Consider the following 15,369-nt stretch of genomic DNA (forward strand, 5'->3'; position numbering starts at 1 on the left):
AGGAAATATAGTGATTGTTGTGTATGTTATGGTGACTATTATAGTTTTGTTCTGTATTTCTTTTGTTTTGAAAACTTCATTGCTCTTAGGTGATCAGGTCTGTAACTGATAAAACTAAGGTAGGAATATTTCCCAGGTAAGCAAATTTTGGGTTTTTCCTCAAATGATTTAATATAGTAGTCAAACCAATTTGAATATCCAGGTGCACCATTGTTCATAGGGAGTTTATTCTTCAGTAACACTTACCCTTTTATTGAAAAAGGTAACAATTGGAATAGTCTGAACAATCCAATAAGTCTTACCCTGAACTAAGTAAAATCCCATAAATAACTGAAATTCATTTAACATATTAAGGGGTCAAATATTTCTAAAAACAGATTTACAGCAGTCATTTCCTTCCAGTCCAGCAGGCAGTGACACAGGAATGACCCGGGCATGGAATGAAAAGCAGCAAGAGCTTTTCACATGCACCAAGCAAAGAGCAGTTCCAGCCCTGGTTCAGTCACCAGCACTGGATCTTCAGCACAAGCCCACGAGGTAATGGTCAGCCTCAACAGAGTCCAGAGGAGTTCCAGTGTTCATTTCTGCTGACTGACTTCTTTCTGTATGTGAGTAGAAGTCAGTCTTTAAAACCCCTTCAGGGGGCAGAATGGAAGATGAAACATCAATGTCTTGAGGTGAAGCCTTTTGTCTTCCTACTTGCAGCAGAGAACAGTGTAGGAGCCGTTAGGAGAGCCTGTCCCATGCCTGTGCTGCTAAAGGTATTTCTGGTCCCTTGACTTGACGGTGCAAACTGGCTGTGTTTGCACTGCACCAAGTTTGCTGTGGTCCCTGACACAGCACAAGACCAGGAATCATTGCCTCTCTTGCCTTTACACTTTTCTCACCAAGATCCACTATGTATGTGCTCACCTTACCCATGGAGGACAGGTACATCAGGAAGGAGCCATGCTCCAGAGGCTGAGGCAGGCTTTGCCCAGCACTGCTGTGGTGACGTGCTGCTCACCACTGCTGTGTTTTCTGTTTCTGTTTGTCACATGGCCTTTTAGTGTCATCCCTGGCTCATCTGTCAGTCTGCTGTGTTCTCTCAAATGGGACCAGGCAAAGGGCTGATCTCTGGGGAGCATTATATTAGATATTACATTTCCTGTATGTTTGGTCTTAGACAAGCAGGCCAGGCTTGAAAATGTGGACTTTCAGTTCTGGACACGTTATCCAGTGAGGTTGTTTACAGGTGCTGGAGAGGGGATACTAAGCCTGGTACCTTCCATGGGCCCCAGCCTGGACAGAAACCATTGACACACAGTAGGAAATGCAGAGCTTGCATGGCCAAGCTCAGTGCTTGTGGCAGAGAATTGACAGGGGGAGAGGGCTGCCAATGATTTCTGGGCTTTGCCATTCCCGGCTCACACTGCTTGCTGGGCAGCACTTCAGGTCAGAGACTCATCATGGCAACATCTGCAGCAGTGGTCGTGTTGGGTCGTTCCAGGCACCCCCATGGTCTAACCTGCACTGGGCAGTCTCTGTGCAGCTGGGAGGCATCCCAAGAGGCTCCTGCCTCGACTCTGGCTGCTGTTGGGTTGTAGCTCTTCAACCGTTTGGTTGAAAGCAGCCCTGCTTGGTGCTACAGGAAAACCCAAGCTCACTGAGGCCCATGAGCAGGAAGACAGGCTTTGAGCTGGACTAACACCAGATTATTATTCCTGAGGCAAGCCGGTGGGAATTTTGGGGGTTTTGTCTTGGGAAAGGCCTCAAATAACAAGAGGCCTCCTCAGTTGTTGGAGAGAGTTTTATTTTCATAACTCAACCCCGGAGGTGTGGTGGTTGCTTTGGTATGTCTTTGGGGCACGGCACAAGGGTGTGTGTGGTGAGATAGCACTGACGCATTGTGCAGGGCATAGCAAGCCAGATTTGGCACAGCCATGTCCATGATGCCTAACTTCTTTTGGAGTGACTTGTTCCCCAGCTTGCCCCATAGGTTGAATATGGTCCATTAGGTCCAGATTAGAAGTTAGCAGCTAATGAATTTATATGTACAGTCAGGAGAGCTTGGAAGCTGTGTAGATGTAGCCAGGGAGTAGTTACAGCCATTTCCTCTCTAAAACATGTCTCCTCTTATTTGCCACATCTTTGCTAAGAGGAAAGGAGGGGAGAGCCCTTTTCCTTGGACCTGGAGGGTGATGCTCTGTTGCCTTCTCTGCAGCACAGCCTGGGACACGTGCCTAGATCCTACAAGATGTTGTCTTTCCCATGTTGCAAGCTGGGCGTGAGGCAGTGCTTCATTTTCAATGGGGGGAAGGAGTAGCAGAATCTCAGCAGGCTGCCACAGGAGAAGAGGGCTCAGTTTCTGTAGCTTAAACAAAATCAGGACTAAAGTACTGTATTGACTTACTAATGACACTTAGTTAATCAACAATTGTGCTTTTTTTAATAGTTTTGCTCAAGACAGCTCCTTTTTCTTCAAGACTGTCTAATTCCCCAGTCACTGTTTGACCCCTCTGATGGTTGCTTCTTTTTTAAAGCTAAGCGCTTTGGAGCAAGTTATGTGTGTGTGATCTGGGCACGTGGGGGTGCCCACACACTTTGTACCATGTTCTTCTCCTAGGCAGGTGCTGTTATCCACACCATTTACTATGGGTAAGTTTCTGCAAGCACTCCTGTGCTGCCCTAATGCTGCCCTAATACTGCCCTCAGTGAATAGCAGGAGTGATAATTTTGGCAGTCTTTTCAAGAGACACCTCTTTAGCCCACAGGATTCTGACTGCAGCAGTGAGATGTGAGGCTGCATCTTACCAGTGAAGGCTGCAGAGTTCTGTCTTCAAGGGGGACACATTTAGCTATAGCTACCACAGCGCTGGAGGGTGCTAACACCAATGAGGCATAATTTAATTAAGAAACTGTCATCAGATCATCAGTTTCCAGATGTGATCATTAGGGTAATGCTAAAGTATTTTGCTAAGGATACCCTGTGAGTTTCTGATAGTTGTAGGGGCCCAATCAGATATATCTACTGTGGTTCTGGAGGTTAGGAAGGCAGGTAGTCTCTGGTATTTTAATCATTTTTGAGAGCAGAGCAGGTGGTACTATGATGGTGGCATGTCAGGAACTACTGAAGAACAGAAGCAGATGAGAAAATTACCTCCTATATTTCCATAAATACCATTGGATGTATTTTAGAAAGAATAAAGTCAGACAGATATTTGGCGACCAGAGGTAAGTTCACTTTCAATTTCTGTCTTCTGTTATTCTCCAAACAGAGTATGCCTGAAAGAAAGTTTGGCAGTCCTCCCGTAAGGTTGGGTAGTGTGATTAATTCTCTGTGGTTTGCAAGACTCACATTAGAAAGTTAGCTCTTAAATGTTAACTTGGCCAGGGAAATTCCCTCCAGGCAAAGACCCTGTGTCTCCCTTGAGCGGTACCGTGGGAATGGGCCCAGTGCAAGTGTGGGTGGTGTTAACACCATCATGTTCCCAATGACGACACAGTCTCAAGGATGTAACCATTTACTCACTGTGTTTTGGACACTGTAACTAACTACAGCTCTGCTGAGGGAAAGGGTTTTGTGGCACGTCCGCTTACCAGCTGATGCAATTCCAGTGACATGCAAATGTCATCTTCTATGCAAAACATAAAACTGAGAAATCAGAATTAAAACTGTCATGTCTGAAAAGACAGAATGTTCTTGGATATTATGAAATTTGGGGCAATATTCTTATTCTTGCCTAATAAACTTTTCCCATTTTTTTTCAAACCCCTACTTGATCTTTTTTGGTTACCAGTGAAGTAGCAGTTAACTAAAGTAACTAGGATAGAACCAGTTTTGTTTTTGTGAGTATCAACTGAAATTAAGCAGCAAGAACAAAATTATTCTGCTGTTTTTCCCAACATCTAGAGCTGGAACAGGAGGATGTAGGAAGATCTTGTCATTTCAGATGTGCTCTGTTACTGTTGTGCTGCAAATGTTTGAACTTAATGTCTCATTGATTTAGCCATAAGCAGCTTCTGCCTGTTTGTTTTCAGATTAGAATAATTCTGGTGCCCTGTAGTGGAGTTCTACACAGCACACGAATTGTACTCCCAGCTCTGCACATCTCTGCAGGGATTAGGGTGGCATTCTTTACTTGGAAAACAGTGTTCTTTGGACTGGTCAGGCAATCAGAAGTAAGCAAGGTCGTGCCGACAAAAACCAGTTCCTTTGAATGAGAAGCAGAAACTCAAAACATTGTTCCCAACCCTTTTGAATATGCAATAGCATTGCTCACCATTGTAAATGAAAAATGTAAGTGTGCAGTTGGTTTCTGCATCTCAGCTAAGAGCTGTCACCCTCGGTGACTGTCTGAGCATGTCCTCTGAATTGTGATATTTCCAATAGAGCCAGTGTTGGATACTCTACAACTGAAGATGTGGGTGGATTTCTCAGCCTCTCCCTAGCCCCTGGGGTAAAGTTGCCTCTGGATTTATCTGGCTAAAGGGAAGCTAGAGAAGTCAGTGAGCTAGGATTTTACACTGGGAACACTTTGCTATCCCAGCAGAACATACAGGAGGAGTTGTTGCTGTGCAGCACTGCTGTCACAGGGCCTCGGCAGAGCCCAGTGAAATGGGAAGGGCCGAGGCTGGACTTCAGTGCAAATTGCAGGTCAGCAGATGGAAAAGTTGGGGTGACCCCTGGATGCTACCACCCATCTCTAACTGGCTTCCCACTGCTCCTTGTTTTCCAACTAAGTGGTTCGGAGGTAATGGCACAGGCCAGAGCACCCTTCACTGAGCAGAGGAAGGGATCTTGGAACACACTGCCTGATTTCCTCTCCATCTCCCAGAGCTGTTTCACAACCTTAAACTGCTTTTGCCATCAGTAAAATGAGGAGTTTGTACTGTTCCTCGCTTTTGCTTCTGTATGGTGACCTGTTTGGGATAAGTATTCTTCCTGAGCCTAGCTGGAAGCTAGTAATGTGCATTAACCTTGTAATCCACTATCTATCTGTTTTAATTTCAGAAAGCGAATGTATCCACTGTGATTCATCCTCCAGCTCATCTGCTGCCCTGTTCTCAGGACAGCAAAGTTGTGGAAGGGGAGTCTGACCGTTTGCATTAATTTCTTTACAAGTTGGGATGCTACCAACCCTGCAAGCTGGCAGGTTGAACGTAGCCAAATACCACATTCCTGATTTTCTCCTTAGTAGCAGCAGTGCCCCTGTGAGCAAAGACCATAAGAGGAAATCTTAGATTATACAAATGGCAACCTGCTAATGACTTCCATTCCTGCTTTCTCTCCTCTCAGAACATCCCCACCTTGGGAAGCGTAGCAATAACCATGGCGCTGCACAACTGTGATGAGGTGGCGGTAGCTGGGTTTGGCTATGACATGAGTTCACCCAATGCACCGCTGCACTACTATGAGAACATCAAGATGTCTGCCATCAAAGAGGTAGGGAGCTCCTGCCAAGCACATCTTCTTCCCAAGCCCACCAGCCACCTCGGCTCCAGAGCCTGACTGGGATTGTGATGTCAACTTCCAGCTTTCCTGTGTGGGTCAAAACACAGCTCCACCCATGCATTTGTCTGTAAAATTCTAGACATTCTCCCAAGCTCAATGTATGTTAAAAATGGTTATTACTGCTGGGAAATGGTTTCTGGAATGTATATATAATGTAATTTCTTCTTTGAGTGGCAGGGAAATGATTCACATAAATGTTAACTCAAGAAGTGTGAGAGGGAGCAATTCTGCTCTGGGGTTGAAAAGATGTGCCCTCTCCTGCTTTTTGTTCCGTTCTATTGCTCTCTAATCCATAGGCTTCTTTTGTGACAGGATCCCCTCCTCAGGCCCTGGGAAGCATGGGGGAGGTGTGATCAGCCTGTGTACCTGAGCTCTCAGCTGACTGCTCAGCAGCACCTCGCTGGTGTAAACACACCTGGGCTCTGTGAAGACTGCTCTGTAGAGACAGATCCACATTAAACAGATTTTCTGCTACTATCACAGTGAGAAAAACAGCATTTTTGGAGGAGCAAAAGCTCTTATATTGGTATAATGCAGCAGTATAAATGCCTTTAGGTTTGTCCATTTTCTGTACCAAACTAGAGCAAACTTGGACATTGATCAAAGCCTCTGTAGTGGGAAGGTTTGCTGCTTTTTCGGGAGAGCTCCTTCTTTCCCAGCACAGATATCCCTAAGATTGTTTCTCCCTCTTCACTGGATAGGGAAACTTGCTCTATCCTGCTCCACACTGTGAAAAGTTGTATTGTTCATGGACAGTAGCTGTCTCCTGGCACCTGGCATTTGTTCATCTCAAGGCTGCAGTACTCTCACAGGCTGCAGGCTGCATGACCCTAGGCAGACTGAGAGGAATTATAGATCAGTGATTAGTCAGCTTGAGAAATGAGAAGAGTGTGTTTAATTATCGGAGTAATGAGACTTTGGAACAAGCTCTCACCAGAGGCTAAGAGAACAAACTGAGTTTAGAAAAAGGTTGCAAGGAGGTCCTCAATATACCAAGGTACTTGACATTGTGGTCCTGAGGTTCCTTCTGGGCTTATGGAGATGGCAAGAGAGTCTGCTTAGCTCAGTGGAGTAACCATGGATTTAATCAGTCCTTTGTGGGAAAATGAGTGCCTATTTGAGGATTTAAGGGGTATGTCCAGAGAAGTAAATTGAATTGAAGTGATGTCTGGCTTGTGAAATCCCTGAATGGAAAATAGCTAAGGAATATAACTTTTGCAGTAGTAGAGGAGGTATTACCATCAGCTTGCCCAGTTCTGGGCATCTGCTTATAACCACTGCCAGAGACAGGACCCTGAGCTCCCCAGGCCCAGGTCTGAGGCAGTACAGCTGGTCCCTTAGTCTTCCAACAAAGAGATGGCTACACCAGAGTGAAAATGGCTGCAGATGCCTGAATCCAGCAGGGAGCACAGAGACTCTTCAAGAAAGTTAAAGTTTCAGGAAAAGCTTTTGGTGACACTGTTTTCACTCTGGTGAATCAGCTGCCTTTGGTGGAGAATCATTCTTGCCCAGTTGTTCCTGTCTCATAAGGATGACAGTCCCACAGTCAGCTTTTGGACATGGGGACACTCACAGCAGGTGTCCTTGCCAAGCTTGTTTTACAACCTGGTATGTGTCTCTCTCCTCAAAGACACCACTGGAGCTGACAAGAATGAAGTCTTCTTGCTCTTCATCCTTACATGAATCAATGGGAAAAGTTAGCAAAAAGAGTTGGGTAATGTAATCTCTGATTGAAGTTTAAGGTCCACGTCACTTGGATCTCTGATTTTGGAGGTCAGCACCCCAAATGGGATCCAAGGCCACTGGAAGACTGGAGGAGGTCACTCTTGGTCATTGTATGTGGTCTCAGGAATAGACATTGCGTGGCACAGGGCAGTTAGGTGAGGATGAACACGTGAAATGTGACCAGTAAAGTCTCCTAGAGAGAGCAGTTGGTGCCTGATTTTCCAGGCCTCTGCTGTCTGGAAGCCATCGGTCACCATGTCCAGGATGCTCTGTACACAGGGGAGGGAGCGCTGAAAGGTTCTGGTGAAGCCTCAGTAATTCAGATGTCAGTGGATTTGTTTCTGCAGCCAGGGCTGTTGTTGAGAGCTCTGCATCCCAGCAGAGCTGGTTCTAGGAGGAAGGTTCCTGTTCCACTTGAAGGCTGGTTATCTGATATATGTCTGCCCATCTAATGCTCATATCCTCACCCACAAGCTCCTCTTACATTTCACTGCCCTGGTACAAGAAAAAGCCATCTGTTCCCAAGTATCAATAATTAATGCTCCTCCTGCCTCTGCCCCTCCCAATATGACAAATTGTTTGTGATATTGTGGAATGTGAAGAGCAAAGAGAGGATCACATTTCTTTCTCTCCTATTTAATATTAATGGTAGCTGGTAATTGTTAGTCATCTGAGGGTGAAGTTGAAAGGTGAAGGACATAATAGCTGGATTCTGTCTTCTGCAGTTGCCTTCAAAGAATGCAGAAATAGAGATTTGCCCCACTCCAGACTGGAAGCACCTGCTTGATGGAAGACCTGCATACAGCTTGCAGATTGGGAGGCTGGCCTGCACTGGTACCTTGTGTCAAACCTTGCCCTTGGCATTAGTGAAAGAAGACTGACCCAGAACCAAGCTCCACCAAGGTTTTTTGTCTGTTCCATCTGCTCTGACACCCAAAGGTCCAAGAGCATCCACAGGATTTTGCTCAGTCTTACTTTGGACCCCTGGGATTGTGTCCAGGCCTACTTCTTCCTGGCCCTCCTCTACATTTCTGCCTCTAAAGGAGCCACTAAAGCAGGCTATGCCTTGAAATTATGCAAGTGTCATCTTTGTCCTCTGGCCTGCAGACCCATGGAAGCGGGAGTGTTCATTTCTGGGCATGGGAATGGAACAGGTTTGCTTAGATAGCATCGCCACAGCACTGAAACAACTGCAATGGCATGCAGCTGTTCCACCACAATGAACATCCCAGGTAGGAACCCCTGCAGTTTGACCAGGCTTTGGTGGAGCAGAACCTCTATTTCTGAAGTTCAAATCTCTTCAATGACTGCCAAGCTCCTCCAGCCTGAATGTCTTAAAATCTTCAGTGTTTAAGCCTAGAAAGCAGCTGCAGGGAAGCACTCCAGCTCCACCCTGAAAACATCACTGTCTTTACAGAGGAAATGTAAACACCATCAGTATCCTGGGTCTGGAGATGCCACACGTGTGTGTGGATTGTGGGAGCCTGTCGGGTAATACCCCTCAAGCCCCTTCCCTTGCTTGGTGTGTGCAGGGAAAATGGGCCTGCTGGTGAGCAGGAGTCCTCTCAGCAAGGTGTGTCACTGATTTACACTTGAGGCTGCTTGACATCTCTCTGGACACCCTTGAAACCCTGTGACTCATCTCTAAGCAATTTGTTCTGATTACATAAAAAAAGCCAGCAAAATGCACTCACTTGCTCACAGCTGGGTGGAGATGCCTCTCCCATGCCAAGACTGAGGTGATAAAATCTCTGTGGAAATGAATCTGATTTTTCCCGTTGCTCTGTGGCACTGGCAGCTGAATTTCCTAAAGGAGTAACAGGCATACCCAGTCCATAGTATAGTTCAGCCTGTGCTTTCCCCGCAGGAGTAAAAGCTCTCAAGGTCCAAGATTGTGCTGCTATTGCTACCACAGAAGCCAGCTGCCTACACTGAGTCTTCCAGGATCTCCAGCTCCTGAGGGCTGGGCAGGCATTTCCTGCCCCAGAAGAAAAGGCTCTGCAAGAAGGCAGATGCACTGGAGCTTGATCACTGTTAAAAGTCAAGAAGTGTATGGTCTTGGGACTCAGTTCAGTAGTATGGCTGCAGACATGTATGGATTCTCCTGTGCTTGGGAATGCTCATCAGAGTTAATTTCTCCAATTTCGTACTGAATAGCTTCTTCACCCTCTCTCCTGGGTAACTCAGTGTACTCTGGCCAGGGTATGTCCCAGCAGAGCTGGTGGAGAAGACCCTTTTCTCTTCCTCAGAGTGTTCTGGAGAGCTGGAAGCACACCGGGATGGTGCTTTCAGTTTCAGGTGTGAGCTGGAAGATCAATGCAATTAAAACACTACCTCAAGGTCAGTTCTTCTGTCCAGCACCTTCTCCCCTCGTCTCTCAGCTTCTCCCTGTCATGACTGGGGTGCAAACTCCTGGCTTGCACTTCAGCAGGAGACTTCTGGGTGATGTCAAGACAAACTTTGTTCTCTGATCTGTTACTGTGACTCCAGTGCCCAACAGACCCAGTGCTGTTGTATAAACTCTCACAGGTGATTTTTCAGGTCTTATCCCATCTCTTTGTTTTAGCTTACAAAATGCAGAATGTCCAAGTGTGTCATCTCTGTTCAGTTTTTTTTTCAGTTTATTTTCCCTAATCCAAATAACTTTGCAACAGCTTTTGTCCCTTGCCTTCTTCCATGACTGCTGTATAAAAAATTGAGTCTTTGCCAAGGTGTCTGCTCACTTGTTTCTGTTTTCATGGCAATGAATCTATTGGAGCTGGATTTTCATATACTTTATTGTATTTTTATGTCTTGCTCAGGTCCTGTAATGCTTCCTGTCCAAGCACTCCATAAAAATGTATTTTTATCACAGGTCACTGTCTTCTATTAATGTAGAAGTGTCAGACCCACTGGGAACATAGCGAAGGAAACGTGGAAATGGTGGTGAGGAAAAGGAATAATTTTAAAATAGAGTGAAATAGAAATTATTTAAGGATGGGAAAGTGGCTGTTTAGAATAGTAAAAACAGATCCATAAGGAGCTTATGAAACTGCAAGAGCAGGGGGCTGTGCTAAATCATGGGAACGAAGCACAAGACAGGCTCCCAGCATCCCTCCTCCATGTGCTCTGCCCCAGCACACAGTCTTCCCAGGCCTCATGATCCAGAGGTGAGCTTCTATCCTCTGGTCATTTCTTGCAGGAGCAAGAATGTGAGCAAGGAGTTACCTCAGATGCCACACAGGAAACATCCTGGCCTGTCTTCTCAGCAGCTGGCTTCAGACTGCCTCACACACTTAGGATTGGTAAAAAGGGCAATTCATGTATAAAAGACACCCTTGCTCATCCAGAGCCTGTCTGCAGCGTTTTTGTCCCACCGTGGAGCTGCTGGCTGGTCTCCTTTTTACTGTAGAAGCAGGTCAGGCACCAGCACGGCTGTTGGAGGTGTCAGCTCCTTTGATACAGCTGTGCCCAGCACCTCGGTGACTCATTGCCTGACCTGAGGGGGAGGTGGCCTGGCAGCCTTTGATGTCTTCTTTCTGATCACTGGCCCCTTCCCCAGCAGGTCTTTGTGGGATACTGAGGACACCATCTTGTAGGACTTCTCATTCAGGCTGTGTAAGGGCTGTCACTAGGGCCAGGGGAGGTGGCCTGCAGCATGCAGTGACACACAGCTTTGTCTCTGTCTCTCCCCGACAGCAGCTACCTCTCAGAATAGTCTGCAAACATCGAGTTTGGAGTCCTGAGCCACAAAGGCACAAACAATAGTGCTTTATCATCATCTGGGCTCTCTCTGTGAAGCCGCCTTTTGCATTTGAAATCAACACAAGTTGCTTGGGAGGGGGTGGTAGGGCTGCTTCAGGCTTCCAAGTACCTTAAAGTTTGTGGTAGCCAGCAAGAAGAACAAAACTCCTTTGAAAGCCAGGCAGATGTCTGGCGTGGTGATTTATAGACTGAAAACATGGCTATTGGAGCCTGGCTGATGAATTGCGATTGCAGTACAAGGAGTGGTGCAGACTGAAATGGAGGTCAGCTTTTGAGGGGGAGGTTAGGGGCTGGGGCAGGGGCACCTCTGAAAGGGCAGTGCTTTTTCTTGGGGCCGGCAGTGATGACTGATGAAGTTTATACATTTTTGTCTTTGTTTAAAAGCCACCTGTTTGACAGAGTTGGGGCTGAGCAAAGGCCTCACATGCTGTTCCTGTGCATAAGGACTGTGTGTCTATATAACAGAAATCTGGAAAAGATTGTTGGAATAGCAGCCCTGACCAGAGTGCAGGTATTGCCTTGTTCAGAAGGACAGAAGTACCGTGACACTCAGGATGTCACTGTCCACTAAGAACAGCAAGGAAGGTACGACTGTAGAATGCACAAAAACAGAATTGGGATTTGGACAAGATCTCTGTAAGAGAAGGCAGTAAAAGATCTACAGAGTGTGCTGGAGCCCAGCTGCTGACCCCAGCATTGAACACAGATGTCTGTAGGATGCTGGGTGCCCCCAGAAATGGAACTGTCATGGATGTACAGTAGGACTGTCAAAAGGAGAGCCCAGGTATTCCCAGACACAGTGGCTGGCACAGCTCTTCTCACTAGCTGGGAGGGCACGAGAAGAACTGTGGGTCTTTCACAGCTGTTTTTAGCATGTATGAAGACCTTGCAGAGGGACATTTTAGCCTTTGATCAAGTGCCTTCATGGTTAAATTAAACGGAAAGTCAACAGAAAGGATGATATAATTCAAATTTTGCTCCCAAAAAGAGGGAGCTTGATAAGCAGGGGTGTATGTAGATTCAGCAGGGGTGGAGGGGTGCTCCGTGGAATTGGGACATGTGTGCAGACTCTGACCTCTCTGAATTTAGGCCTAGTCTTGGAGAATGGACTACTAAAAGCAGATTCACTGAAGAGCTCGTGGACTCATTTTAGTCTTGAAGTCTTGTTTGTGAAAGTGCAATAAATATCTGTGATTCATATTTGCAGCAAGGGGGAAACTGGCAGAAAAAGGCTGTAAATATAACTCCTAAAGAGCTGTTTCAAAGTAGTGTTACAAGACAGGAGTGAGGAAGAGCACCAGAAGACTTCACTCCTGATGGCTGGAAGGGACAGAGATAAAGTTGAAACTGGCAAAAGTCAAGTTCAATTAGATGTTGCAAAGGAAAATTAGCAAATACTGAACAATGTAACTGACAAACAATTACTAAGGAAGCGAGGAAAGAATTATCAAGACTGACATCCAGGGAGGAGAAGGAAGCAGAAGGATTAGAGTAGGAACCACATGAATATATATATTACCTTTATCAGGATGAAATATATATTACCTTTATCAGGATGATATGATGAATGTGAGGGAAAGGGTCACTTATGGTGAGAAGTTCACAGAAAATGAAAATTGATGGGTCAGCACTGGAAGGCAAAAGCTGTTGAAGCTAATGAAGAAGGTAGGAGAGCCCAAGAGATCTCTGTTCCACTTTGAGCCAATTGAGCTGCAAGTCCAGAGGAAAAGGTTCACAATAAATCTATCAGGTTCCACTGGATTAGCTTGTAGTGGACATAATACCTCTTTTTCCCTTTTTTTTTTCTTTTGGAGGGGGAGTGGGAGTGGATGGTATGGGAGCAAGTCAAGGAAAATAATCCTGTCAAATTCAGAACTCTTAAAGTAACCTCAGAGGTACTATTCAGAACTTCAAAGCAGAGTTTAGATGAAAGAATAATTAAATCCTGAAAGCAAACACAACATGGATTTACCAAAGGCAGGTTACAAAAACTGATTTTATATCTTTATTTGATTAGAAAAAAATTCATTCTTGGGACAGAGGAAGTGTAGTAGTCCCGCCTGTCAGAAGTTCAGTTGAGCGTGCAATCCTGTGCTGTGTGAGATATTATTAGTTAAGCTTCAGAAGCCACGGTTTGGTGCAACACCTGTACATGAATAGTCTCACTAAGAGAGAACACAAAAAGCAGCACTGAATGGACAGCTGGGAGTTCCTCTGCAGGAGGTCATGTTTAGTGTTTGCTTTAATGATTTTTGGAACAGAAGGCAATGGTGTGCAAGTGGAATTTGTGATGAGACAAAACCAGGTGTGGTCAATAAAAGGGAGGATCAAAATACCATCCAGGAAGGCCATGAGCACCTTGAGGAGTGAACTGGGTGGCATGAAACCTAAGAGTATGAATGGAAGGTCATGCTATTTGGGGCAATAACAGACATTTTGACTGTAATCTGTGATAGCATTATTTGGCAATGGCAGAGGAGGAATGTGCTTAGATAGGTACAAACAGAACACAGAATAATTCAGGCTGCCAGACTATTACTGGGAAAAAGAAGGACAAATACAGCTCTGGAAAGACTAGAGGAAAGGACTTCTTGTCAAGTGTGGGAATTGCCTCTGCATGAGGCACTGGTGAGCCTTTTTTTCTAGTTCATGAGAAGTAAATATGGAGTAAATAGGGACAGAGGAAGCTACTGTAGTTCTGTGAGATTTCCCAGTCTTCATGGTGTAAATGAACAGCTTGTTTTGGTAGAAAAAGACATTGCTTATTTAACTTGGTAAAATGAAGACTGAAAATAGATGCAGTTTCTGTGTGTGTGTGTTAAGCGTAAGCAGGAGCGAAAACAGCTGTTTGAAATTTAAAGTTGATGTAAGAATGACTGGGCATAATGGAGTTGTGAGTAAATCCCCTAAAGACAAGAAGATGAGGGTGCCCAGCCATCCTTTTTGTTTCAGTACATCTGAATCCCAAGGGAGTTCAAGCAGACTGGGGCCGTCTGATGATGAAAATTACACAGCTCTAGAGACAAGGCAACGAAGGTTAAAGACAAAGATAAATTAGCACTGGTGGAGACTGGAAACTGACTGTTACCTGTGAAGTAACTCTTTTTGCTCTGCTGTGGTTTCTGTGGAGAAGTGCTGCTGACATGCAGAAATACAGAGGATGTAACAGAACTGAGAAAACTCCTTCTCTACAACTTGCTGTTTTTCCTGAATACATTCCTCATTGACTTCACTCTCTCTAATTTAGCCTTCCTGTATTTTAATTGCAGCATGCTTGATAAGACTAATGTGGTCTGAAGCTGAGCAGTCCTTGATTATAATTGATTACAGACGGGGAGCTTACCTTCTTCATGGGTTGGTCTCTGAAACATTTGCTTGTGCTTAAAATATTCTACTTGACTTTTCTTGAAGCAACAGATGATGTTTTGTGCTTCTTTGTGGAATTGTCAAGATAAAAAGGATAGGTGGTTTGGAGCTGCTGCATTTGCATAACCCTGAAAGGTGGCTTTAACTGATGATAAATTTTCATCTAATAACTGTGACCAAGCTCTCAGAGCTGCTGCCACCTCCCTGGGATGAACAGCTACAACAGTGCTCTGGTACTCTGCTCTCAGAGTAACTCTGCTCCCTCTGCTTCTCTCTCCACTGGAAAGAGCAAATATCCACTACGCAGAGAGAGACCCAAAGCACAGGAAATCCTAGCCTGATCCCCAGAAAATCAGAAGGGGTCTGGAACCTCCTTAGGATGTTCCTGTTGGAACTCTCAAAGTTCATTACGCCAACCATGGGCTCAGGCAAGCAGCCTGCTTGATTCCACAAGTGGAAGCTGCATTGGATGCAAGCAGCAGAGAGAGAGGGCAGAGCCAGTCTGCCAGGTTGCAGAAGTGGTGGTGATGTGCAGGGACAGGAAGGTGGAGGTGACAGTGAATGCTCCAAACTGCTCCATCACTGACTTTGAGGTGCCGATTGACAAGGAAAGGGCTGTAGTTTTCCGCTGGCACTGTGTGCTATTTAAGGTGTATACACCCTGAAACCTTCTGGAGTTTAGGCTGTATTTTGTTGCCTTTTCCTAATGCAGCAATGGGACTGAGGTGCCTGCTTTCCTGTCAGTTTTGAGAAAACTGCTCTGGCTCCTGTCCCCACTGCCGCTGCTAGTGCTGGAATGCAGCTTCCTTCGTCTGATCAGCTCTGTCTGTCAGTGGGGTGAGTGAGTCCCTCTCCTGTAATCAGTAACCAGAGCTGGTGTTGAAGACATGCCTCATCCCTCCTGCCCGTCCTGCTGTCGGGCAATGGGGGAGCAGCACCACACTTGCTGCCCTGATAGTGCTCTTTGGGAGGGATGAAAGCCTGTTCTCACAAGGGAACCTCTTCCTCTGTGGACTTGCATTAACCACAAAATATTAGAG

General features: G+C 45.7%; 1 protein-coding gene across 12 annotated transcripts in view; it reads left to right on the forward strand.

The window, feature by feature from the left end:
* The window catches only part of ST3GAL3 (ST3 beta-galactoside alpha-2,3-sialyltransferase 3), a 177,841-nt gene that overhangs the window by 155,862 nt on the left and 6,610 nt on the right, over positions 1-15,369 (forward strand). For 11 of the 12 annotated variants that reach the window (XM_066192672.1, XM_066192668.1, XM_066192677.1 and 8 more), the window contains one exon: positions 5,279-5,425. The exons of the other annotated variant lie outside the window; for it this stretch is intronic. In XM_066192672.1, the coding sequence (XP_066048769.1) occupies positions 5,279-5,425 (147 nt within the window). The remainder of the gene's footprint in view (positions 1-5,278; positions 5,426-15,369) is intronic. 12 annotated transcript variants of the gene reach the window in all.

The sequence above is a fragment of the Chamaea fasciata genome, unplaced genomic scaffold, assembly GCF_029207755.1.
Source record: "Chamaea fasciata isolate MVZ Bird 193981 ecotype frontalis unplaced genomic scaffold, bChaFas1.0.hap1 SCAF_10, whole genome shotgun sequence".
In the NCBI taxonomy this organism is placed as follows: domain Eukaryota; kingdom Metazoa; phylum Chordata; class Aves; order Passeriformes; family Sylviidae; genus Chamaea; species Chamaea fasciata.